Source organism: Pseudopipra pipra, chromosome 1, assembly GCF_036250125.1.
Source record: "Pseudopipra pipra isolate bDixPip1 chromosome 1, bDixPip1.hap1, whole genome shotgun sequence".
Classification (NCBI taxonomy): Eukaryota; Metazoa; Chordata; class Aves; order Passeriformes; family Pipridae; genus Pseudopipra; species Pseudopipra pipra.
In genome coordinates this window covers 118,450,349-118,476,364 of record NC_087549.1, presented here as the reverse complement: position 1 = coordinate 118,476,364, position 26,016 = coordinate 118,450,349, and the positions used below count along the sequence as shown (strand labels likewise).

Genomic DNA, 26,016 nt, shown 5'->3' with positions numbered 1-26,016 from the left:
AAAGTTTAAAAATTTAAAAAGTTTAAAAATTTAAAAAGTTTGTGCAACTGGCCTGCAGAAGAAACAATCAAAAGCCATATCAAATATTTCAAGCCATTTGTTTGGCTCTCAGCACCTGCAAAGTTCCATGTGGCTTACCCATGGCTCCAGGAGGAAAGATGTTCAACTCCTGTGTCTCCAGCAAACCAACCAGCATGCACACCTTGGCAGGCCAGGAAAATGTGCTCTCCCTATTTGTGTAAGAACTGAAAGCAAACTAAAATAGATAGACTTAAAGAAGAAAGGGAGGAACTGGGGGAATTGCGAGGGGTGTATGTAAGGAACACTGCAGTAGAGAAGGAGGAGGATTCAAGTATTGTGGCATAAGGAAAGGAGTTATGAAGATACTCTTTTCCTAGTGGACTGCGTTCAAGAAGTCAGTGGCTACGAGCTTCACATCCATATACGTGATGATCCTAGAGGTCTTTTCCAATCTACACAGTTCTATGATTCTGTTATACTATATACCATTAAAGAAACCTAAATTTTTGTTCTGTCACAGTTAATAGTTAAGGAGCTTCTATAGTGGACTTACTGTAACTCCATTGGGAAGGGTGTCCTTAGAATTTTTTCCCCTTGCAAATATTCCTAAAGTTTGAAATCAGCTATAGAAAAAGCAAATACAAAGCAGCAAGCATGCAAGCACCTCATCTTCCTTTTGAAACAAAGCTGGCCTGGACATTGTTTGGGCAAAAGCACCAGGAAATACATCATTAATGGTGTCGGTTAACCATCATTAATTCTGAGTTCTGAGAGGTGGGGACATCAATGGGGGACATCTATGTCATGGCTGAGAAACAGTCTTCTTGTGAATTACCATATTCTTGAAAAGTTTTATAGGTTGAATACTAATCTGGTTATGAATGTGTTCTGTGTTTATTTGTCATTTTGCAGAGAAAAAAATCCTTTAGGAAATGAAACACCTCAGTTACAAAAATGGGTTGTCATGATCAATACAAATCTTGCTTACATGCCCATGTAACAACATAAGTGCTTGACTAGATACGGATTTTAATTTTTCTCTAAGATTTTTTTAGAAACAAATCATACTGAGTTTGGAAATTAAATAAAACAAGGGGTCATTTGTCTCTTCTAATTTGGTTTGAGTAACAGAAAGTGAAGTAAAACTTACTCATTAGTTTCACCAGCTGAATAGGACTGGCTCAATTAGCATCAGCTCCCACTTCTTCAGCATAACTAAGAGCAGTACCTTAAAATGTCTGGCGTATCAGTAAGAAATGAAGAAACAGCTAATAATCAGAAACTAAATATTCAAATAATTGCATACAAATATATTGAAAAATGTGAATGTCACTGGATTTTAATTGAAAATATGGTTACATGATACAGGAATATATTTGTAAAGTGAAATCCTTAAGGTTGCTTCTCTTTACAAAGGAAGATATTAAATGCAAGTAATATAGTTTCCTTCACTTCTTGTTAAAGCTGAAATTTGAACAAATGATTGCTAGGTTATTCAGTTTTCTGCTGTGGACTTATAGCTGATAGCAGAATCTGTTTTAGTTGTATCTCTTGGAGGCTGGGATAAGATAAAGGGACTCAAACTGAAAAAGGCTATTCGTTCTTCTCTTGGAAAGACAAAATGGAAGAGAAAGCTGTTCAGGAAGAAGATTGGTTGTTAAATGCTGCAAAGGCAGAGGTCTATCTAACTAACCTTTGTGTTATAACCTTTTAGTAGTGTAGATTGAAGATCAAGAATGTGTGAATCTTAGATCCTTACTTAATGCAAGTTTGAGGCAAATGCTCTTTCTGTTCCACTCTCATTAGTAACTATTTCCTAAATCCAGTCAAAGACAGATATCATAAAAATCAACATATAACCACTTTCCTAGGGATTCACACTGCCCAAAGAAATAGTGATAGTTCTGGGGACTGCAATGGTAGAGGAAACCAGAACAGGTAGGTAAATATGAGAAACACATCTGTCAGTTGTTCAAAGCAGAGGACCTGGATGACCTCTACAACTGAAAGAAACTGCTGAGAGTGCCTCTGAAGAAGAAAGTTTAGGGCCTATGGCATTCTTACATTAGCAATTTACTCATTCATTAAAAGTGTGGGGGAAAAAAAACGAACTGAAAATCTTTTGCTGAAATGTCACCAGTGTATTACTTTCCAGAGGTCCAAGCATATTTACTTTTCTTGCATGCTGCAAAAATGTCAGTTAATCCATTATTGAGGCTATATCCTGAGAAGAACAAAAGCTCTGGGAAATGGTTTTCTTTATTTCTTTCCTTAATTGATTTTTGTCCCTGTGTGCTGTTTCACATTTTCATTACTATGCCGTAATAAATGATAAAAAGAAATAGCTTATCCTTATTACTTTTGGTTTCTGTTTTTTTATGAAGCCACAATAATACACAATGAAAATTCATTTATTTGAAACTTTGATATATAAGTTTAAATTATTGCATTACATACACATTTTATTATTTAAATAATTTTTGAAGACATGTTCTTATGAAGCAGAGATTATATGAACAAGGTATTTTTAGAAGCAAATTTAAATGTTAATTAAAAGCTAGTTAGTAGTACTTCCAGAGAAATACTTAATACGTTTCCTGCTTCTGAAGAACCCTTTGAAATATAGTTGATTATTTTGTGGGCTAGAATGTGGAATCATTGCTCTGGGACAAGCCCAAACCTTAGTCCTATGACAGTATTCCAATTAATTTTGAAGGATTCTAATCAATCACACATTTTTATATACTGAAAAATAAACTTCAAGGTACTGTTATAAAAATTACCTCTTATGATGGCATTGATGCTAAAAATATTTTAATACTATCTAAAAACCACTGTTTATGCAGTTTTCCCTTTGGAATATCTTCAGTGAAGTAGAGTGAGGAAGCAAAGCCAAGAGGTTAACAATCTCACCTGTGCAGACATCTGTAACCCACAGTGTTGTCTAGAAATGGCGAGCTGATTATGTCAATGATGACTTTCCTTAATTCCCCCCCTCTTTTTTTTTCCCCTCTTTCTTATTTTTCCTCCCTCTTCCACTCTTTACTGACTCTTAATTTAAATATTGGTTCATGAATTAAGCAGCTCAGAGCTCTTTTTTTTTTATTTTTTTTTCGAGGAAAATGTTCATACAACATCCTAGAACATAAGAGTAGCAAAGTGGGAGCAGTTAATAACACTGGCGAAGGATAGAGAGTGCGATGGGAAAAGGAAAACCCTGCCAAGTGGCCTGCTGGGAGAAGCAGTGACAGGGTTCATAGAAGGGCTCTGGCTTCAGTGCATCAAGTGGCAATGAGGTAGATGATTTTTCACCTTGGAAGAAGTCACTTCCCAACATTCCTGTGGAGTTGAGACTCCTGACCCCAGCAGCAAGGTTTAGCAGGCTAAAAGAAAGGTTTACATTGCTTCGGTACTGTGTCCACCTGAATCGTAAAAGGTTATGAAATGGACCAAGGCATTTCTGCTGGTGTATATGATGCTGCTGGTTAAATTCTCCAACTGATTTTTAGTCTCTCTGAATTATTTTTTACTTTCAAAACAGTCTCTAGAACAGCAATGAATTTCGAAATTTATAGCATCAAGTTGCATATGTGGCAGTAAAATCATGTTGTAATTTATAGCTTTCTTCTACTTTTGGTGCTTTCAGTAAGTGTTTTTTATAGAACCTTGTGCAGTTTGTGCTCAATAACTTTTTTATTTCTGTATTTTTGATATTTTTCTCTGTCTGCTCAGTGCCACTTTTACTTGATGAGACAAAGGTATAAATAGTCGGCTTTCTACAAATTATTTCAAAACTCTCAGAATGAATAAGATAATTCTCTCTCGCATGAAAACTTTCCAACCAGATACAAGCACCTGCTGCCATTTGTCAAGATATTTTTCATCACTTTCTTCAGATTGGGCTTTGGAGAAACAAGGCAAGACTTCTAACTCCTATAACAACACTGGATTTAGATTGCAGCATCTTTATACTTCTTTCCTGTTGAACAAAAGTAGTGTTGCAGTGTCTTGCAACTATAGTGACAACACCTGGTTTTTTTTACATTAAACTATTCTGGACCAGTAAGAAGAATTTAGTCAAAACTTGTATTTTGTATGTTTTGAGCAATAAAATTGTCAGAAAAGTTACCTCTTTCCCTAATGACACTGGTTGACTGCAGTACAGTTAAAAGATAACATTTTCCTGGTATTTTGGAGATTTGTGTCTTGCATTAATTACTGAGCACTGGCATATTGTTCTGATGTGAGTCTCTTTCTGAAGTAAGGTTTGGGTTTTTTTCTATTTAGGCAGCACTTTGGGGTGAGGGGGTGGGTGTCATTTTGTTCCATGGCAGAATGAAAATAATATTTGCTCTAGAAATGCCAAAGGTGGTTCTATGATACTTAGGCCCTTTATCTCCTTAAAAAAGAACTAGAAATAGAACAAAGCAAGCAGACACAAAAAGGTCTAGTTTTGAGTAACTATCTTCAGTCCAGTCATGATTTTCCTGTATTTCTTTTCTTATCTGTACTGCTTAAATTCTTTGAGGTTCAGTTCAGCAAATTTCTTTATTATAGCAGCCTTTTCCTGGGCCTGATTTCTTTCATTGAGACAATACTTAGTCCAAATTATGTTTTTCTTCCTCTAAGTAGTCAAAACCCCAGCAATTTCCCAGTGTATTTATATATGTATATTTGTACTCATCTACTGGAAAGAAGTTCCAGATGCTTTGAATCTTCCCAACCATATCCACTTCTTCAGCCAAAATCTGGATTTTTCTTCAGAAGACCATCTTATAGCAATGTTCACCTCAAGTCTTTCTGGTTCCCCAAACAGCTTCTTCACTTATTTGTGTATCTTAAATAAATCAGTAGGTCTAAACTCAGGTGCTCCTGCTCCTGTGCCAATCATTCAGGAGGTCCATAGCAGCTTCATTACAAAAAAAAAGACAGCCTACGGTTATTCTACTTGTTTATTGTACAACAGAATTGATTCTTCCACAGTTTTTAAAGGATTTTTCCTATTAATTTTTCATGAAATCATTCTCAGCTAGGAAAGTCACAAGATGGTTTATTTTCCTTTGAATATGATAACTTAATTACATTCTCACCTGTAACCTCCCTCTCATCCTTTTCCACACTCAAAATATTGTGTTTTTACAGATTTAGCTCAAGACATTGTCAGTGAGACCTCCATTGCAATTCTTAGAATTATTTTGATTCTGAAAGGATGAGTTTGGGATATAGAGTATAATTCTTTATTATGGCAAATAGGGCATTTTCTTTTCTGAAAATGACATTTCCTGGACACTGTTCATCATTTTATGAACCATTTTTAATATGATTTCTGTCAATTTTTATGAACTTTCTTTAGACTTTCTTTTCCACTACATTATTTGAGATGAGAAAACTGCATGCAGAAATTCTCACTGTTTACAGAGAACTCATTTCACTGGACTATGCACATGGGAGTCTTCTTTTTCTCCCCATTAAAATTAGCTCAAGATTACCCTTTAATTTCAGAGACTGTGAGAAGAACATGTAAACTGCTAGGGTTCAGAATGGTTACTTTTAATAAAAGAGTTCTGACACCTTAATATTGAAGTACAATAATTATGGGGAGAAATCAATACAGTAAAAGTCACCACAAGCTGGCATGAAATTGTCATGGGGGTCATACAGGATTGTTAAAGTGACAGTGAACAGCCGAGAAATTATGTATATGAGCTAGCATACATGAAAATCAGCTTTGAGCCTCTTTGAGTAACAACTTCCAGGGAGTATAGCACTTGTATAAAATGATGAATGTTTCTTAGAGAATATAAGAGCAATGTGATATTCGAACAGCTAGTTGTTTTGCAATTGTTATTTGTATATCTCGCCTGCGGAAATGAAAATCGTATGCAAAAGCTGTGTGCTGTTACAATGTCCAGGACCAGATGCATCTGGGATAGCCAATGGTGAAAAGCTGAGGATGCTGCCACACCCTCTGTGGAGTTCAAGTGCTGCATTAGGCAGACAGTGGTGAGGAAGTATGACTACTACTTTCACTTTAAACCCACACCTAGATCTGGTTGTGTTTTGAGGATAGATCATTTTGTTCAGATGAGGAACCTTGGCATGAGATACCCCACTGTCACCAGAGGGGAATTAGTACGTTTATGATTCATGCCTCACTGGAGTCTCTCCACAGGACATAGCTTATCCATTACTTTCATGGTCACTTCCAGGGCTGAAAGTGTAATTCCTCCTTCATTCTTTCTGTGAATAGTGACTTAAAGTTTCCTTTGCTTAGCACATACAGAGTAAATAGCTTCTGGGGTCTTTGCACTAATATTCCTTTATATTTCTGTGTTGAAATAATAATATATAAAAATATGTACTTACTGATACCTTTCTTTCTTTCCAGAATCCACAATATTTTGTTTGGTTGGGTTTTTTAATATGGTCACTTTCAAAGGGGAAACAAATTTCCACAGAATCTACTCATTTCAAGTGATAAGATGAAACTTTCTTAATAGTAGGTAAATGGTTCTTCCACTCCACATCATCACACTGTAAAGAAATCCAGTTTCTTATTTCCAGTGTAGATAGTATCAGGATATATATAACATCTGGCTGCTCATATATTGCAACATCAGTAGCAGCACGCACATTGAGAACAAATATCCAAAGGGTTATCCACTGCAGTAGTATTATAAACTGGTTCATCAGGCATATTACATAGTAAAGGCAAGCATAGGATACCAAACCCACATAATATTATGCAATGGTGAAAGTTTAGTATGTCTGTAAACTGAACACCTACCGTGAGTAGGTGACATAGTGCTTAAAACAGCTGTAAAAAAACCCAGCTTTAAACTCCTTGTCTTATTTCTATTTCAGAGAAGTGATAAAAGAAGGTATGGACAGGATCACATAAATAAATATTTGTTGATGATGTGGCTCTTGTCTTTGAAAATGTTTCTATTCTATTATCTGCAAACCTTTCTCTCGGTGAACACTTGAAACCAAGTCATGGTCCCAGGCTCTAAATCATTGGGCTATATTATTTGAGCTTATGAGAACTCTATGTGTTAGTTTGACTTATAAAAAATTCAACTTCTAACATTCCAGGTGAATTTTAATTGAACAGAACAATAGGGAAAAAAAGCCCAACAAATCAAATACAGCTGGATTACACAAGTGGCCTTTCTACCTAATGGATGAACTTAAAATTTCCATGTGTTTTATTGGAGAAATTGCAAAATATGCTTTGTTTGCAAATGTGAGTCTGTGCACTCTGCTCTTCAGTGGGCACTCGGAATCCACCAAACAGCAGCTGAACACTCTCATCAGAATAGAGGGTTTAGTTCTGTCAGAAAAACAAGCATCCAGTGAGTAACTTCTGGATGACACCGCACATTGTCACAACATGCTGGTGACTCATGAGTTGCAGTGTCTCTTCGCTGTTAATGTCTTCTTTTTTCTGTGTTTTGTTTTTTTTTTCCAGTGCCATTTGCTGTTTAACTTGTAGCACTTCAGTGCCTATAAAACTGGCATGTTAATATTTGACAACTACAATATAGCTTTTTTAGTTACATCAGCACTGTGTACTGGCAGTCACTGCAAAATCAATAACACAAATAAAGCACATAAAATAGAATATAATAGTTTCTTAATGAAAAATAAAATTTTTTCGTAATCAAAGCTTAAGGGTGAGAAAAGAAATATTTAATTGCAACCTTGATTCACCTGACATCTGTGAATTTATAATTCCAGGTAAATATCAGAAAAAAGTACAGAGATATCTTAGACTAATTAGTATTTCCTTCTGAGGAAAATACGTAGATGTATACTTCTGCTAGCGGAGCTTAATTCTGAAGAACTTGAAAGTAGTCTCTGCTAAAAGTTTCTCTCCTTTAGTATAGTTCACCCATTACAATTGCACTGATTGTTTGTTTGAAAGGTGATTTTTGAGCAGTAACAGCAGTGCTACTATTTCAACAAAGTCTTTCTCAGTCTCCTACTTTAGAGTTCAGGTAGATGCAAATGATACTGGGATTAGAAAAACAATAGGAACACACACAGAGATTTCTAATGGAGGAACAAATGATTTTTTTTCCTGTCTAAGACCCCAGGAGCCTGTTTCACCATGAAGTTTATTATTGCTTCTATTTTTATTTACTTTCCCTCTGATAGAGTCTGGCTTTTTGGTGTGTTTTCTTCTAGGAATAGGTAATTTTATTGGTCATGAAGAAAGCTACAGTCATTATTCTAGTATTGACCTGATGCACTAATGACAATGAAAGCTGGGTTTGAGATCGGTAAACACTGAATCTCTTAAGTGGCTTATGATCTTTGTTTATCAATAAGACTAGGGGATGATTTAGCTTCCAGATGCCCAAATTTTGCTTAGATACCTCTATGCTGAACTGCATTACAGATTAACTCTTCTTGTAGCTATAAATATTGTACACAGTAAGGCATTTTCACTGTCAGACTAAGTATTATTGTAAATACAAAGTGAAAGGTTGGTTTCTTAGCTATTGAATTCAGAACTTTTCTACATAACGGGAATTATTTTTGTCAGCACAGGTTAAATGGGAGCTACGGCAGCTCACCCCTTGAGCTGAGTCCATAGGGCTAGGTACTTCAAATATAATTTTTTACTCTGAATTCGAAGCTATTACCCAATTTTATGAATACATTTCCGTTTAATGGAATGACTTGGCCAATTAAATAAATTATAAAGGTTACAGTGGGTTACAGTGATAGGTGTTTTGTCCATCAGTCCATACTTGTAGTTTATAATGCAATAGTTTTACCTTTCACTGTACTACTGTAAATTCATTGGAATATGAATTCATTTTTAGTGAAGGGTGGGAAGAAGTATCAGTATAATCAGCTTCCTTTTTGATTTGGTTAGATTTAGATAAATCTTCACCTCACACTAGTGACCCAGTCAACTGCCTTGAGATTTTTCATGAAGAACTTTATTATTTGGAGGTGTATGCATTGTAAAAATCATCTTAGTCTAAATCAGATTCAGAGAATTGTATTTGGCAAATGAATTTGAACTCTAATTAAATTCAATTGTACCTAAATATGCTGACATAAAATTAAATGTTTTCATATGCTACTTTAATCATTCAATTAATCAGTAGTCAGTAATCTTAACTGTTAATGTGATCATGTTCTCTGTAATTTGCATGAACATGCAGTGAGGCTTCTCTTGTTAAGTTGTCTGTGTAGGAACTGTGGAATCAAATCTAAGCGTAACAAATTCTTTCATCCAGAAGAATTGCAGACTGTTCTACAGTCAATAGAGTAACTCTGTGAGTTGCTTGATTAATGCAGCTTCCTTGATTGCTAAAGATTTTTTTCCTTTGTAAAATTTTTTTCTTCCTCTTTAATTCATAAATAATTTAATATTTAAAATTAGAATGGTGGTTGGCTTTACTCAGTTGCACAAAAAGTCATATTGGTCCTCTCTTCATGAAACCATCAAGACTTTGATTGAAAAGAACTTTTAAAAGACCTGGGGAAGCACAATGACGAGGTTTATTGCAGATATAGCTACAGTATTAAAGCAAAAATCCTTTTGTCATTTTTTTGGTAGATATGACAGATTTAATAAGGGAGTGCAGAATATAAATGTAACACAATGTCATTACAAATAGATAATTTGTGTGCATTAATTAGGAGGAAGAGTATTATATAAAGACTTTTTCTTTAATTATCTCAATTCCAAAACTCTGTCATGGGATGACTAACAAACATGATTCTCTGTATCAGATGGCATGTGATGTAAATTTCCTCTGTTTCTTCAGTTATAATTTTTGGGTATCAGATCATTGAAAAAGGGTAACGATGTGTAAGCCTGTAATTGAAGGTGTAGTTAGCATGGCTCTGGTTCATCTTGTTTGATTGTCTCTGACTTTATGCTCTGTTTCTGGCAGAGGCTACTGGAAGCCTTATGAGTCTTCTGTTGATCAATATCCTATCCTCTCCAGTACGTTCTACTTCCAAAATTAATGCAGGCATGCAAGCTCTCAGTATTCTTCCTTCCAACTTCCATGTGAAAAAGTAATTTGATCTTTTTAGAAAACTAACTTAAAGTAAAAGAATAACAGTTGAAAGAAATGTGCTTTTAAACTGTGCTGACTAGTCATGGACTTCTGTCATATTTATCCATCTCTGCAGACTTGCTGCTGAAGGAAAACCTTGTGAACATTATTTGATATTTTTGTGTCTAGGCTTCTTGTCCCATCTTAACACTTTTAAATCCTCCTTTACACATCATGTGCAGACCTGAACATAAAACCATGTGTTTTTATCAAAAGTCAATATACAAATATGCAATTTGAATATTTTTATTTATTTTGCACAGACTTACAGCACTTAATTTCTGAGCTGAAGAGTGCCAATACAGTTTTGTCCAAATCTGTACTTTCTTACACAGTTCTATGCTGTTGTTCCAAATTCCCTGTAGTCCTAAATAGTCCTAAAGGCTCAAGGTTACATCTTTCTCAAGAGATAAGTGTTTAGCTTTAATGTATTTTCTTATCTAAAAAAAACATTAAAAAATCATCTATCAGTAATCAAGTATTGTCTGAATAAAATAACTTAATATTCAGGCCAATGTGCTGAAAAAAATAATTCATAGTTCAAGAACTTCTATATTATTGTGGAAGTGTTCAATTTACACATAAACATATACAAAATTATACGGACCAATAGGTTCGTATCACTCATTCCAACTTTCCTACTGTAAGTTCCAAGATAATCAAACATGTTGTCTTCCAGTCCATAGATTTCTAAAAAATTATTCTAAAGATATCATTTTTCTTACTTTATATTTTAAGATCTAGCTAGCTATCACTGAATATCATGGAATTAAATGCTGTGTTTGTTATTTGTGTAACACTGAAGCCCTAATGATAGAAATTTCACCCTCAGTACTTGTTTTTGGAAATATTTTATGGTGCTTTCAGTGCGCAAGTAACAGCAAGTGATATTAAAGAGTTCAAGCTATGAAAATAAATTAAAGAAGTAAATAAACTTTTAACCAGAATATTTTAAGATATAGAGTTTCTTTAAATTTTGCTTTATGTAATAGGTAAATGTTAATTATCACTTAATAAATATTACTGAAGAATTTGATGATAGGTGTAATTATTGGACATCTTGTTTCTTGATCCTTTAATATTACAAGTAAATTTTCAATAAATATTTTAAATATGTCCCTTAGTGTACTAATTTGGGATTACAGGTGCACCTCTCATAGTTATATTTGAACTTCAAGCTCAATAAAAACAGCAAATAGGATAGTGATTGCATTTTCCTGATACCTTGCCTTACCTGATGCCTTGCTGCTGTATAAAAAGAGTTCAGTAAAATTAGGCTTACAAGTCTTATCAGAAATCTGCTGATGTTAAGAGAAAGATTGCCTCATTATAGCTGGCACTGGATTGGTATTTAGAAGTAAACTATTTTCTTCTATGAATGTTAAAGTAACCAAGAGTATTCTGGGTTTGATCTAAATGTCAGTAGAGTTTGGCCACCTTAAGTTTTTCATAAAATCATGGTGTGCTTGGTAGGCTCCAGCGTATTCCTGTTCATAATGATATTCAAACACTACTGCACATCACCTCTATCTTTTCTGTCATTTTGTCTTTCCATATTCCGCCTCATGAAATTCATAACAATTAGAATTTGGTTAAAAAAAAACCAACAGCAGACTTTGCATCACAAAATTATATCTTAAACAATAGAAACCCAGAGGTAAATTAATTTGATAGCTACAGATGCATTTAGTATGTATGTCTTGCAGTGGAACACTGTCATTATGCACTGCAAGCATATGATTTTAATTCTTTTGGCAGTGTGGGGATTTAGTTTTGTGTTGACAGGGGGAGCAGCATGCTAGTGCATGAATGGTAATGATACTTATTCCCTAGTTAGGCAAATAAAAATGACAGGTTAAGTCAAGCAGTGCACTGAATCAGAATACATTTTTAAAACACATTGTTTGGTAAATATGAAAAGTCTGTTTTAACATACCCATCATTTATTGAAAGACTTTAATTAAATTTAATCAAAATGTGGGTAACTGAAGGAAAGTCTTGAGAGCAAATTGATCATTTAATAAATCTCAAGTGTCTTTCAAATACTGAAATCTTAACAGTATAAGTCATAGTATTTTATCCCTTGAGTAATTAAAAAGTAACATAGCTGAAGTTGTTGGAATTTCACAGATGCAGAACTCTTGTGACAGTTCAGACTGAAAAGCAGACCTATTTTTCCTCTATTTTAGTTTATGAATTCTGTCCCTCCCTTTCCAATCATGAATAATATATCCCTGTATGGGGTTTAGGCATATCAACCTGAGTTTGCCATTAAAATAGTTCATTATTTTTCTCTTTAAATTTATGAATATTTATCAAGGGATTATGGGTTAGTTAACAGTATTTCCTCTTAATACATACACATGAATCCACATGCACATATGTCTGAAAAATGAGAGATATCTGTCTTGGGACTAGACTCTCTAAGCTCCTCCTAGCAAGCTGTAAGATAAACATTCCTTAACAAGCCATAGGCAAAAAATAGTCTTTCCTCGCTCAATGTGAAATTTAGATAGATTCCTCCCATAAAACTTTTTTTTTTCACTTCAAGATAAGGAAACATACAAGCCAAAAAAACCTGTATGAGAAGTTCATATATTATCTGGAAAGGGTCTCCCTAATAACTGAAAAAGATTGTTAAGTGCTAATGCTGTTAACAGAAGCCGAAGATGAAAGTCTGAGGCACAAAACCTTCAAGGACATTTCAGCAAGGGATAGGAATGAGCTATGAGGCTGCCAATAGGTTCAGCTATTAGATTTGAAATCAAATTGGAACATTGCATTTTGTTGCCTGATGTCCATGCCAATATACTGTTCTTGAATGTATCATACGTGATAGTTGCAGCTTAAACATAATGGAAGTTTATAAAGAACATTAAGTGTAACAGAATGGTGAATCTTTTATGTGCCTGTTTCAGACAGGAGAAGTATGGTGGGGCTCTGGAAGACAGCTGACTGATTTTAGATCAAATCTTTTTCCATTTAAAAAAAAAAAAAAAAAGAGAGAGAGAGAAGACAAAAGACAAAACACCCATGTAGCCTGGAATGTCCCTCAATGGTACTTTTAAGGATTCCCTTACAAAATTATGCAAAAGAAATTAGTTTGAATGTTGATAAAGGTCAACATTAGCTTATTGAGAACATAGAGAGATTCTTTTTTTATGATATTGCTGTGTCTGTTCAGACTCCAGAGTAGTCTGAGTGGCAGCATAACATAACACGTTTGAAATTTTTCCAAAACTTCGATGTTTATCACCAGTCAAGGGGTTGTTTTAATGCACTGACATCTATCTCAGTTACCATAAAGTATTCCTTGAGGATGCACTGAGGCAAGCTGTACCAAGCCATGAAGAACCATTGTATGAAGGTGATCTCTGGACTATTAGACTTGATTTCATTCCAGAGTAACAAATAGATTCTTGTTTGCAGGCAGTTGGGACTTTGTTTTTAAATGTATGTCCAGCCGTGCCTTCTTATGATGCTAAAGTATTAGGGAAGTATTATGTCAAATGGTGTAGAATTTAGACTGTAATTCATGTTTTACTTTTGTGTTCCTCTACAGATAGTAACTTCATCCTTGCAAATGCTCAGGTGGCTAAGGGATTCCCCATAGTTTACTGCTCAGATGGCTTCTGTGAGCTTGCTGGATTTGCACGGACTGAAGTCATGCAGAAGAGCTGCAGCTGTAAATTTTTACTTGGTGCTGAAACAAATGAGCAGATGATTCTTCAAATTGAGAAATCATTGGAGGAAAAGATAGAATTCAAAGGAGAAATCATGTTCTATAAGAAGAATGGTAAGTCCTTCTTTCCTGTTTTGTTAGCCCTAAAGAATAGAACTTAGTATTAATACATATAATATATGATATTCATTTCTATGTAATGATTTTGTGTGTTTATCATTAGACCTACAAGAATAGATTTCAATAAATACAGTTGAGTACACATTGAGACTATATTTATATTAGTGTTATTGATTTTATATATTACAAGTTACAAAGCTGCACAGAAGAAATTCAGGCTCCTAAACTGCATGGTGAGACACTGTTATCTGCACTCAGTGTGACACTGCATTTTCTCCTCTTTCTTATATTGAAGTTCTTACCCCTTATTGCTGAAGCTGCAATCAAAATATTCAAGTTCACCTTAAGTTAGACAGGCTATGTAAAATTTTCAGTCCTATCAGTAAAATGCTCAGATGTTTGAATGGTCCAAGTAAGCAATTCCATAAACTACAGTATATTTCAAGTTGTTCCACCAAAGTTTTTGCTTCTGTGACAAGGCATTTGTAAGGACAATGTCTTAGTCAAGATGCATAAGCCATGGAAGACAGCAGCCCATGGTGCACACTTACCAGATTCTTTCATTTATACCAGGCTCCTTCAGTGTACTTATTCCATATATTCCTATTTTCATATCTGTGTGGTCTTCAAACAGGTGAGACCAAGTGTGAGATACTGACAGGACTTTTAGCCCCCCAGTGTCTTAGGAGCCTTCATCTGGGCTTAATGATCCATGGGCTCAATTAATCCACAGCTGTTGAGTATCATCATCTGTTTTGTTACAGGGTGAGTGCTTCTAGGCATATGTTTAGACCCTGTTTTACTCATAAATTCTACCGTCTTTACTAATGAAACATTTTCCCTTCAAATATTGTTACTATTATATTAAACACTTTAAAAAGTTATTTTCTAAAAGTAATAACAATGTAGTGATAAGAAGACAGTGATGTAGAGTGCTAGAAGACAGCTTCACTTTAACACAAAAAGGAGAAATGTTGCTTAGTTGACTTGCATTCATGACTGCTGCTCTTCATAGTATGAAAGTTTGACGTTATTCTGGAAGATCTTGCTAAATGCTTCCTTGTCTTGTCTTTTTGGGGCGACTTGGAGGGGGGAAGGGTGTTTGTTGTTGTTTTTTTTAGCATAGTTCCTTGAAATTGTTTCATGAAGTTTATTCAAGAAAGTAACTCCAATTTGTAAACCACATCTGAATATAGAGGGAAATGGTCTTACTCTGGGAGGATAAGAGCTGCTTTTCTCCAGTATTGTATAGTGATAACTTTGGTGAGATTTCGATGTTTGTAAATTAAAGAAGTAAAGCTAACACATTCATTTCAGTCTTTGTCCTGAATGATAAATTGTGATTCCTTTACATTATGCAGGGGTGCTTCAAACCTATAATATATATGATTAATACAGGCAGAAAGAGATTGCAGGTCAATTTGCTTATCAGTGAACTAGCTGAATTACAGATAAATAGATAAAGAGAAATTGTTGAGGCTAAAAGAATTCCCACAATCCATCCTACTTACATCCTTGTGTATAATTTGACTGGAAGCCATTCCAATACATTTTCTGAATAGGAATAAATTTCCCAGACTGCATATTACATTTTTCATTTTCATGTATTTCTGTACTACTGGGAAACAGAAATGAATAGGTATTAAAATAACATGAGACTGTTTTCATATAAAAACAAAATTTATCTTAAAAAATAGTCTCAGTTTTTCAACAGAGCTACAAAATGCAGGCTCCAAATTTTAGCTAAATGTTTTGTGCTTGGATTGTTGGGGGTTTTATTCAGAAGAAAAATTGGACTTCTGAAGCTGTTAAACTTATTCAACTTGGTCAGAAAAGAGAGAGAAAAAAAAAAGAAGGTGTCTTTGTTGCGGAAAAATGTTTTAAGAATATTTTAAGACATAAGAACTTCAGGGATAATATCCCAGGAATGACTGTATGGATAAATTCTGACTTACCTGATATTGAAAATAATTGTCAGTTGGGCTGGTCCCTACTGTAATTCCAGGAACAGAGGTGGAAGACAAGTAACTAGGAGTGTCTAGTTATCACAGGGTCACATTTAAATGGTAGGACTTCAGGCTGTCAGAGTGGAGCTATGTATCTGGCTTTAGTCTGCTATTTAGTACAGCCTTGCTCCGTAGGCCCAACTACAAGACCAAATGAACTCTTTCAGGGCTAACTTCAGGGATAGAAGTTCAGCTTTAGGGATATTTTTGAGTTCATGGAATAGACTCATGTCCCTCAGAATACTTCTTAAAGCTTAATAATTAGTATTACATTATGATAAGTAAGTACTGTGAGGGAAGTGGATGTGTGAACCTAATAACTTATTCTTCATTTCTTCTGGATTTGATCTAAGATGTACATCATCTGTGTCTCATTTTTTGGGACAGAAATTCAAGCTTACAAAACTGAATAGGCATTGGTTCCTTAATTGCCATGTTTTTTCAATATTTTGAGTTTGATTTAAACTTAGTGTAAAGCTGATTTAGTTTTTATTATTAAATTAGACTGTTAATTCTAAACAAGTAGTGAGTCAAGCTCTTGCTAGTTTGATTTGAATTTAGTAAGCTTGAATATAGGGCCTTTCACAGTTATTTAACATCATTTAATAATTCACCTCTGCTCAGTAATTGCTAGTTAAAGGAATGATTATTATAACTAAAGCAGCCCCAGCAATCCACATGCAATTTTATAGAAATTCCAGACTGCTCTGAGCTGACACTGCAGAAAGAGTGGTGTTCAAGGACTTGGGTAGAAAGCTGAGTAAAATAGGTTACCTGTGTGTGGGATGAACTGCAGTATTTTGTCATTTGGGTTTGGATCTCAACAGGATCTTAAGCAGTTGTGCTCTAATCAGTCCTTCTGGAGTGACTAGAAGTGGGTAGGAACTTTTTTCTATATGTGTTCTCCTTTTGGCATTTTAATGAATTCTTAGAATAAGATAAACTAGTTGCTCATCCTGGATATTTTCTGCCATGTTAGCACACAGAAGTGTTAGAACTATTGCAGCAAAACCAGCAGCTTCAGAGAGAGATGTCTTTTGAAAATTGGAGTCAAAATACACTTTTAATCATAGTTTCAGAATTTATTTTGGTTCCTTAGTCAGTTTCTTAATTTTTATTTGACAGAGATATTAGTTTCTTGAAGACAAACAGAAAAGGAAACTATTAAAAACCAAAGAATTTTATGATTGTTGTCTTCTTCAGAAAGTTTTAAAATTATATTGCTTAGGAGCTGATTTTTTAACTTAATTTTTTTCTGTTACTATTTCTACATTTTCTTTAAAACATCTACAATGAATCAGGTTGTCAATTATGAAAATGGAAATACAAATTAACCTTTTGGAATTCAAGTGAATTGTGAGAAAACCGCTTGCTCCCTGGATCTCTTTTTTAGAACAATCTAAAAGCAGTTGGGGATTATGCTGAGGAACTACACTTAGACAAACCCTTCTTTTTCTCACTACTGGACCACTTCAGAAGTTTATCAATAGCAAGTGCAGGTAGTCAAATGAGGTCTTTACATTCCCTCTAACTGAAATACAATTAAGGACCAGTGTGGATTTTTTCCTTTTCTGTTACAGCCTAAGATAATTCTACAGTAAGTCCTGTAATCACTGACTTAGTCCAGTCTAAGCTCTCTATCTTCAGCTGCTGAGAAGGTCATACCTTGGTCCCTTATGACCAATCAGACTAATTTTCTATGTCTCAAAATTAAGTTTGTATTGTTTTAACTGAGGTTTGTGGTTACAAACAACCTTTTAAAATCTGCAGTAGTCCCACAACCTTCCTTCATTGAAAGGAAATTGGCCTCTTTCTGTGCATGTGTAAGTTGTGTGAAACACAATATAATCAGTAATGGCCATTTCTGATTTATGGATGTTTGAGAGAATTCACTGTGTTGTGTACTGTATCTGTGCACCCCAGAAAAAGGGCTGTTCTCACAGGATTTTGTGGGCAATTAAAAATCCCTGCTGTAAGTGGGTGTTGCTGGGACCATCAATACAAGTTGCCTTAGGAATTGTCTGCAAGAAGGCTTTGCTTTATCTGTGATAAACCACAAGGACTCAAGGGACTCTTTGTCATCTTCTATATGTAAATTTATTTAAACACTTTCTGGGGTATGTCTTAGGTATGTGCCTTGTAGTTCTTGGCCACTAAAGATTTGGTAAGCAAATTGTAAGGGCAGGAAGATGTAATATATTTAGTTTCTGTATTATTTATTTATTTTAAGAGTAAGATTAAATCAAGATATTTTGTCTCTTCTCATCACTGCATGAGAGTGTTTTAGTAAGTCTATATCCTTATCTCAATGGTCAATATTAAGGTATTCTTTCAGATGGGTGGAATATGTGCAGAGAAAGGGTGAAAGAGCCCCTTGTTGAGTTACTGGTTTCATCAGGCCAAAAGCCATTTGAAGTCCAGGTGTGACAGTGTTCTCACATGGACAGCAATGACAGCTCCAGGCTGTGAGACATCATCTATTGCCTCTGCCACGGCTGCAGTTGAATAATGTGGCTAGAGGATAGCAAAGGCTCCACAACATCATTTGTGTTTAATGCATTGTTTGTGTTAAGCAAACAGAAAGACATTTTTTAGATGATGAGTTCAATATTATTTAAAATTATAGAATATTTAATTAATTACAAAGAAATTGAAAGAAAATTAATTTCTTTTGAAATAAAAGAAATTTGGGTTTTCTTCAAGCATCTCTTCTCTACACAAAGTACTTTTCTCATTGCAGAAATGGTATCTGCTCTTTCCAACACAAAGTTTAAAAACATAGTTTTAATGGTTGTCCAAAAATATCCTGTAGCATTTTGAAACATGGGAGTTGTATGGTACCAGTTTAACTGACTCCCTGCTTTAACCATCTCCTGAAATGTCTTTGGGAAATGTTAAGCCCAACAGTTAGAGAAGAGGAATTTATTAGAATTTTATAACTGTAAAAAAAATATTTCCATAGAGAAACATCAATTTTCTAGTGACATCTAGTTACTAATGTAGAGGAAGCCCCTTGACAAGTTGCTTGGCAGAGTAGTTCATAACAATGTGGCCTCACTGCTGCTTCACTGCTTTTCTGCCTTAAAAATTTGGTTTAAAAATAAGAAAGCTAAAATGCTTTTGTGGTAGGCTTGCTCACACTATCTAAATTGTAGTACAAAATATAGGAGGAGGGGAATAAAAAGAGCAAGCAACACTGAAAAATTAATCTGAAGGTAATACCTAATTGCAGTTACCTGAGCAACAAAAAATAATTTGTAACTTTATAAAATGAGACTTTTTCTTTTTTTTTCTTTTCTTTTTTCTTCTTTCCCCCCCCCTTTCCCCCCCTTTTTATCCCTTTCTTCTCATTCTTTTTCCTTTTCCCCTTTCATGTAGCTCATTAGGCATCCGGAAGTTTCACTGATTCGGGGAAGTCTTCCTCTTTAAAACGCAGTATAGGATATAGACAGAACATAGACAGAAGGCATGTCCTTGTTTTCCTCTGTTTCACAGAAGAGGGAATTTTTGGCTTCTTTTCTCTCCAAACACCTAATTTGATTGACCCATGGCTTCTGATGAAAGGTAACAGGTAGCCGTGAGGCATCTTGATATTTTAGAGACAGTCTCAGCTTTTGCAGCAGAAGAGGAAAATAGGGCAGACTTCTGATGCTCTGGAGAGCCCTGGCTTAAACTCTACAGAGCCTTGGGTAAAGCAGTCAGCAAAAGCCTGAGAGAAGACAAAACAAGGGGATGGATTTCAGTTAGAAGGAAAAAACAAAACAGTAAGATCCCCTGTGTGTAAGATGATCTAAACCATCTGAGATCTTTTTCTATAATTTAATGAGACTTCAACTAGACTGCTGCTTACTGACAGCGCTGATATTTTGTTCTGATGGCATTCATGGCAACATTGGCTAATAGCTTCTTTCAATAGCAACATGATGTATTAAAAGCATAATTCACTGAGAAGAGACTTGTTTTCCTAGAACCACACTGATAAGTAAATAAATCTGTATGAAAGTTTATTACGTTTCTACAGAGTGATGTCCTTCATTGCTTACAGATGCTTACCAATTAATGTTTCCACATGGGCACCCTGGGCTTCCAGCTGCACCTACTATAAATGGCTGTTAGTAATGCTGTATGGTCTTGTCTAGTTTTTAAGAGATATTTCATTATGCTACTTTTTATACATCTGTTTGTAGGAAGAAATGCAGGTATTTATTTTGCAGTGAGATGTTTGTACAACATCAGACCAGCCAATATTCTCTTCAAATTTTCTCACAATTTTATGGCCACACTAAATCTGCTGATAGGCTACCTTTTATTTTTATGAGCTTTAAATCAAGCTTTAGCTAAAAGCTGACTTTTAGCTTTACCATGAGTTAGGCTATTCTTTGGACAAAGACAGTTCAAAGTACTGTTTTTCCTGATGACTACCTGCCTCCCTTCTGCTGATGTTTCCTTATTTTGTCCGTGATCCCCAAATCTACGTACTGGATCATGATGCAGACTACTTGCCACCTCCTGTGCTGATATTTGCAATGGGTTCTTGCATTAGTTTTCTGGAAGAGTGGTAGGAGGCTCATGTTAGCACTGTCTATTGAACCCTCTCACTGATTTGGCTAGGGAATTGCAAAAGCAGATTTTACAGAGCAGTTAAATAACTAGAAGGTTAAAACCTACTGCTTTCCAACTGGTGGGGTTACTATAATTTGTTTCATTGGGCAGGCTCAGAGTCTGCTTACAGCATGTGCTCACATGGATTCAAGTGGAATTGGGAAGATTAATCCTCTCTACAAAGTTATATAATTGTGTTTCAAAACCCTTCTGTACAAAAACCATGAACCCGAAGGATGGAATTATCAATCCAGATCCATGACTTGACTCCTTCTCAAGTTTCAGCTCTAGCCCCTTCATTTCAGAAAGGTGCCAGTGGACAGCATGTCAAGTACAGGTTCAAGTTCTTGAACAATGGCCTCAACAGAAAATCCTCAAACATGCTGAAAACTGCTGATTAATATTAGCAGATAAAACTGAAATAATACACAGGGACTATAGAGGCACTGATATTCTCATTAAACAAAATATTCTCTGATCTACTGCTTGAACCTTGTGGAAAAAGCAGTGGAAAATAAATGATCAGTTTCTAAAATGGAGCCCTGCAATGTAAGTGGATGAGTAACCAGCAGAATCCCCTCTTTCTCCATGTTGTGTCTTTTGAGATCTATATGAATAAGCATCAGGCTGCAGCCAACACCTCTTCCAGCGCTGGAGCCCTCCTATTCTGCAGACCCCAGGCCTTCTGTTTCTAGGGGCTGCCACTGCCAGAGAAACCAGATTAAGGGTCACAAAAATATTTTGTATGAAGATATTTTTGTTTATATTTGTATCACTTGTGTTTTCAAACTGAAAACCTGAAATTTTTCTTTATAAGCGTAGTGGTCTGTTTTTGGTATTGCTGTGTTTTTGCTTACAGGAAATTTCATGTCATCTTCAAAGCTTCTTTTTTAAGATAATAAAATAATGAAGTTAAAAGCAAAATAATGTCATTTGAAAACATGGCTGTGTTTAGATGAATGTGTGCTACAACTCCTCCTGATGTCAAAATATCAGACACAATTTCAACAAAATAAGTACATGTTTTTTCATATATATATATCAATAGATATGTAAATATATATACACACATATATACATGTCTGTAAGAGATCATTGTGCTTTAAGAAAATTTCTTGCTTTGTTTTCAAAAGTACATCCCTCAGTAGACTGAGGAATCGTATTTACTGCTGTGATTACATCTACATGTTGGCTCTGGAAGTCCAAAAGCAATAACGACCATAGGTTATAAACACAGTTTTAACAATAGATTTCAATAATACAATATCAAGGGAAAGCAAATTTGGCTTATTTGGGGATTGCTTAACTGAAAGCAATGAAGTGAAGACTAGACTGCTCAGGAAGGACTGAACCTGACTACTTCTGGAACAGTCCATATAAAGATATTGAAGAAACTGTATTTTGGTTTGTTTTTTTTTGTGACAAAGTAATGATCATTGGAGGTGGAGGGAAAGTAAGTTGCAGATTTGTAACATTTATGAGTCTGGCCTGAAGCTTTTTGCATTCAAACAGAATGTATTTCACTGACTTAACAGAGCTTTTAGATAATCCTGTGTATTTTACTAATTGTTAAAACTGCAACCTGGTAAATATGCTACATCAGGGAAGTATTTATCTCCTTAAATGCAGTTTTCTTTTCTAGTCTGGATGGAGATAGGAAAAGGAAATTAGAGCAGACAAAAAAAAGTAGTACACATAAGGTTAATGTATGCAATATGGCATTAACAGGCATTGCTTACTTCTGTGCTTTTGTTCAATGAAAACTCAGTGTAACTAGAGGATTTTGAAATGGTTTCATTAAGTAGGAAAGATAGTGGAGCTAGACAAGGAGAGATAAGAAAACTGAGTAAACAAAACTGAAATGTAGATGTACGAGAGCTCATAAATTAGCTTGTGTAAAACATGTACTACAAACTGCAGCTGTGACATACAAAAAATATAAAGAACACTAAGGCTGGAAAAGGCATGCACTCAAACTAGAACCTGCCATAACACAGCTAGCCTGTGTCCATGTAGTGATAAATGGAAACTTTGAGGTGGTGAATTAAGCCTCTCTCTGCTAACACTGGCAGTTTGCAGGAGAGGCAAGGATAGGAGATTGCTGTGCTGAAAAGCATCTCCTCTTAAAACATTATTTCCCTCTCTTCCTCTCTCAATCATGGCAGTGATGACATGATGACCATGTCCAAAAAGTTGGACATGCTAAGCAATAAGAGGCATATGACATATGAGGCACTGAGTTACCTGGCAGTAGAAGAAATAGAGCATAGGTTGAAGCTGGGTACAGAAAAGAAGGCTGGGAAGACATGGAGGAGGGGATTTGCACATCTCTAACAGATTTTAATAATTGTACATGGCATTCCATAGGCTATATTGAGGGTCGCAAAGCTATTTGTAACAAGTTTTAAATCAACTCAACAAGATTAATACTTTCCTTCTTATTCATACAGAAATAAAATTTTTACTTTATTATTAAAGTATTTTATTATCTCCTTTCATCTACCAAATGATTGGGATACAACTATATTCTGGTTTAAGATGTAAATACGTTTTTAATTAATCCATTTTGGATTCATTCATAGATTATAAATCCATTTTGGAATGGATTTACATTGACTGTTGATACTTGTAGGGAGACTTCCAGGATATAAGCGTGATCTGCTGGCCACACAGAATTTGGGGAAACAAGATCTTGAACCTTCTTTACTACTCTTGCGAAAACGTTAGCACAACCATCTGTTCCCATAGAAGTTAGTTGCATGCTAGCCCACGTGTTCTTAGTTTTGCAATAATTTCAGATCAAAGAATTTCACCAAGGTATAGCACACAGGCTGGCACCTGCAATAGCAGAATTCAAGGAAAAAAATTATAGGTTTTGTTAAGACATACATTTGATTTCTGCAGAGATGATGGAGAAGAACGAGGCGCTAATTTGCTTAAAGCAGCAGAACCTTGATTAGCTGTGTTACTTGATCATTGTCAAAGTTGCGATATTTATGAGAGAGAAAGTACTTTATTATAGCTATACTTTTTCTTTCAGCTTCTTTCCCTTTCTGTTTAGTTCAGTTGCAATTTTTGTAAGGATTGTTTTCTTCTTTGCACTTTTCTCTCCTCAACAAAATGTTGACATCTTGTGAAAACTACATAACTTTCAAAATGAAATGCTACCAGAGACGCTGGGAATCTTTGGCTAAGCTAATGAAAGAGAGAGTTTGGTTTCCTCAGGCAAAATCTTTGGCATCCTGGTCTGTCAGTCTTGAAGTGCACACTTTCTGTGATGGAAAAGAGGAGATGATCAGGCTAAAACTTCTCTGGCATTATGATGTATCCAGCAGCAGGTTTACTTTGCTAACAATTCATAACTCTGCCAATGAGACAGTGTTGTAATGGTGCAGATTTAGCATCAACACTGTTGACAAGTTATTACAGCTATCTACACAAAAATATTTTTATCTTCTACATAACAAATTGGGTTGTGTGTTTGAATAGTTTCCTTTAAGGCTTGATTTGCATCTCCTTAAAAGAACATTTAGTTTACTAAGTCTCCTGCTGAAACATAAGGTAGGTTCCAGATTTATGATGTCTTATGCAGCCTAATTCTGCACTCTTATGCATATATATCTGATGATAACTATTGCTTGAAGAGCTATTGTTTTCTGCCACATGACTTGTATATCTAATATGCAAAATATTTAAACTTTCTGCCTTCAGATACTCGGGTTCACAGTCTAGGAAACATTTCATTGAGCTAGTCTGGCACGTTATATGCAGATGCATAGCTTCACTAAAGAGCTCTGCAATTTAATCCCTCTTTCTTTCAGCACAGAGAAGCGGAAATAAATAACAGAAATTTGTGCGTTTGTTATTTCCGGCCCCTGAATGATGGAAGGGGCATCATCCCCTAAGTGATGGAAGGGACAGGACAAGCTGGATCAGTGTCTGTCTGGAGAGTAGTGTGGCAAGAAAAGTCCTGAGTTATTGACGGTCTGCAATTGGATATAACACATGTCAAAAAAAAAAAGGAAGGCTTAAGCTTTTTTTCCTGGACAAAACTACTCACAGACTGTCAAGAGCAAAAGGGGACCACAGCTTTGCATGAATATCACTCATTCCATGTAATTTATAGGAATATGTATGGCTAAGAAAGAACTCACTACTCAAAATTTTTACAATGGTGCAGATGGGTGCAGAATTTAATTATTTTGTTAAAGAATCATATAAACTTGCTGTCCATAATCCCATTCCATTTCTATATTGCAATACCTGTGCAATCTTTCTCTGCAGTACCCAAATATCTACCAAGATTTTTCCATTCTGAGTATTTCACTGGGCTCTGTCTGGGGTGGGCATGACTGAAGATCGAGTATTTTCATATGGTGAGTGCACATATCTCATCAGCGGAGCTAATGGTCTCAGTCTGTTCCTTGGTTTAAGTGGGCTGTATTTTCTAGTGAACAGAATGCTTGGCTCTGAAGGCTATTGGCATTCTAATGGCAGGGTTTTGTATAAAACCTCCCTTTTAAATTCCTTGGTCTGTTGACCTTTGTTTTGATTTCAGTCTGAGGACAGACTTCTAGCTGTCAAAGCGAGGAAAGGTAGAATGGTTGGTTGAGAGAGTGACCATAAAGTACTCTCTTTTTTATATATATATAAAAGGTGGACTGTAGCCAAATTGCCTTGTGATAAGATTATGCTTCATTTGGTCTCTTTTCTCATTCCCCATGATGTGCTTATATAAGCCTTGAGGTTATTAAAACATATTTTGACCCTTCACTTCATAATGCAAGAAAAAGATTAGACATTAGACTCTTTCTCCAAGAGTGGTGGCCTGAAGCAATAAAGAGTCTGTATATAAATAAACCTCCAAGAGAAATTTCTTTGATAGACGGCTCTTGACAATACAGAAAACCTTTGTATGCACCATCTGAAGCAGAGAAGGAATTTCTGTCTCACAGATGAGTGCATTCAAAAGAACTGTAACAAAATAGGGTACTACTTTTTTTGATGAGAAAGTTCTGCTTTTGGCTTATAGAATTATATGATGCTGGCTTTCAGTAAAAGCTAAGTAAAAGATCGCATTGGATCAGTATATTTTTCCAAGAATGCTCCTCAATAATGAAAGCACACTTCTGTTTCTGACAGGATGCAACTTTATATTGACCTAGTCCTGACCTAAACCAGATCATCTCTAGTCCTGAAGAGTACCTCATGTTCATTTCCCCCTTTCAGAGTAAAGGCAGAGGGGAAAAAAAAAAAAAAAAAAAAAAAGGAAACTAAGCACACGAGCTCAGTTTAGGACTTCTAAAGATTGAGTGTATAAATACATCCAGGACCGACTACTCCACCATGCAGGGAACTCCTCAGGAGTGAAGTAGCCTGTGCATTTATTCGATGTGTGTTTCCTGCCCAGCAAACAAGCTGGGTCAGGATGAATGGCATTGGCTGGGGTGGGAATAGCCAGCTTCACTTGCCGTCTGGCTCTGGCACGGCGGGGCTG

At 35.5% G+C, this 26,016-nt stretch overlaps 1 protein-coding gene across 2 annotated transcripts in view; it reads left to right on the top strand.

Moving 5' to 3' along the window:
* The window catches only part of KCNH8 (potassium voltage-gated channel subfamily H member 8), a 176,080-nt gene that overhangs the window by 42,012 nt on the left and 108,052 nt on the right, over positions 1–26,016 (top strand). For both annotated transcript variants that reach the window (XM_064673240.1, XM_064673231.1), the window contains exon 2: positions 13,672–13,905. In XM_064673240.1, the coding sequence (XP_064529310.1) occupies positions 13,672–13,905 (234 nt within the window). The remainder of the gene's footprint in view (positions 1–13,671; positions 13,906–26,016) is intronic.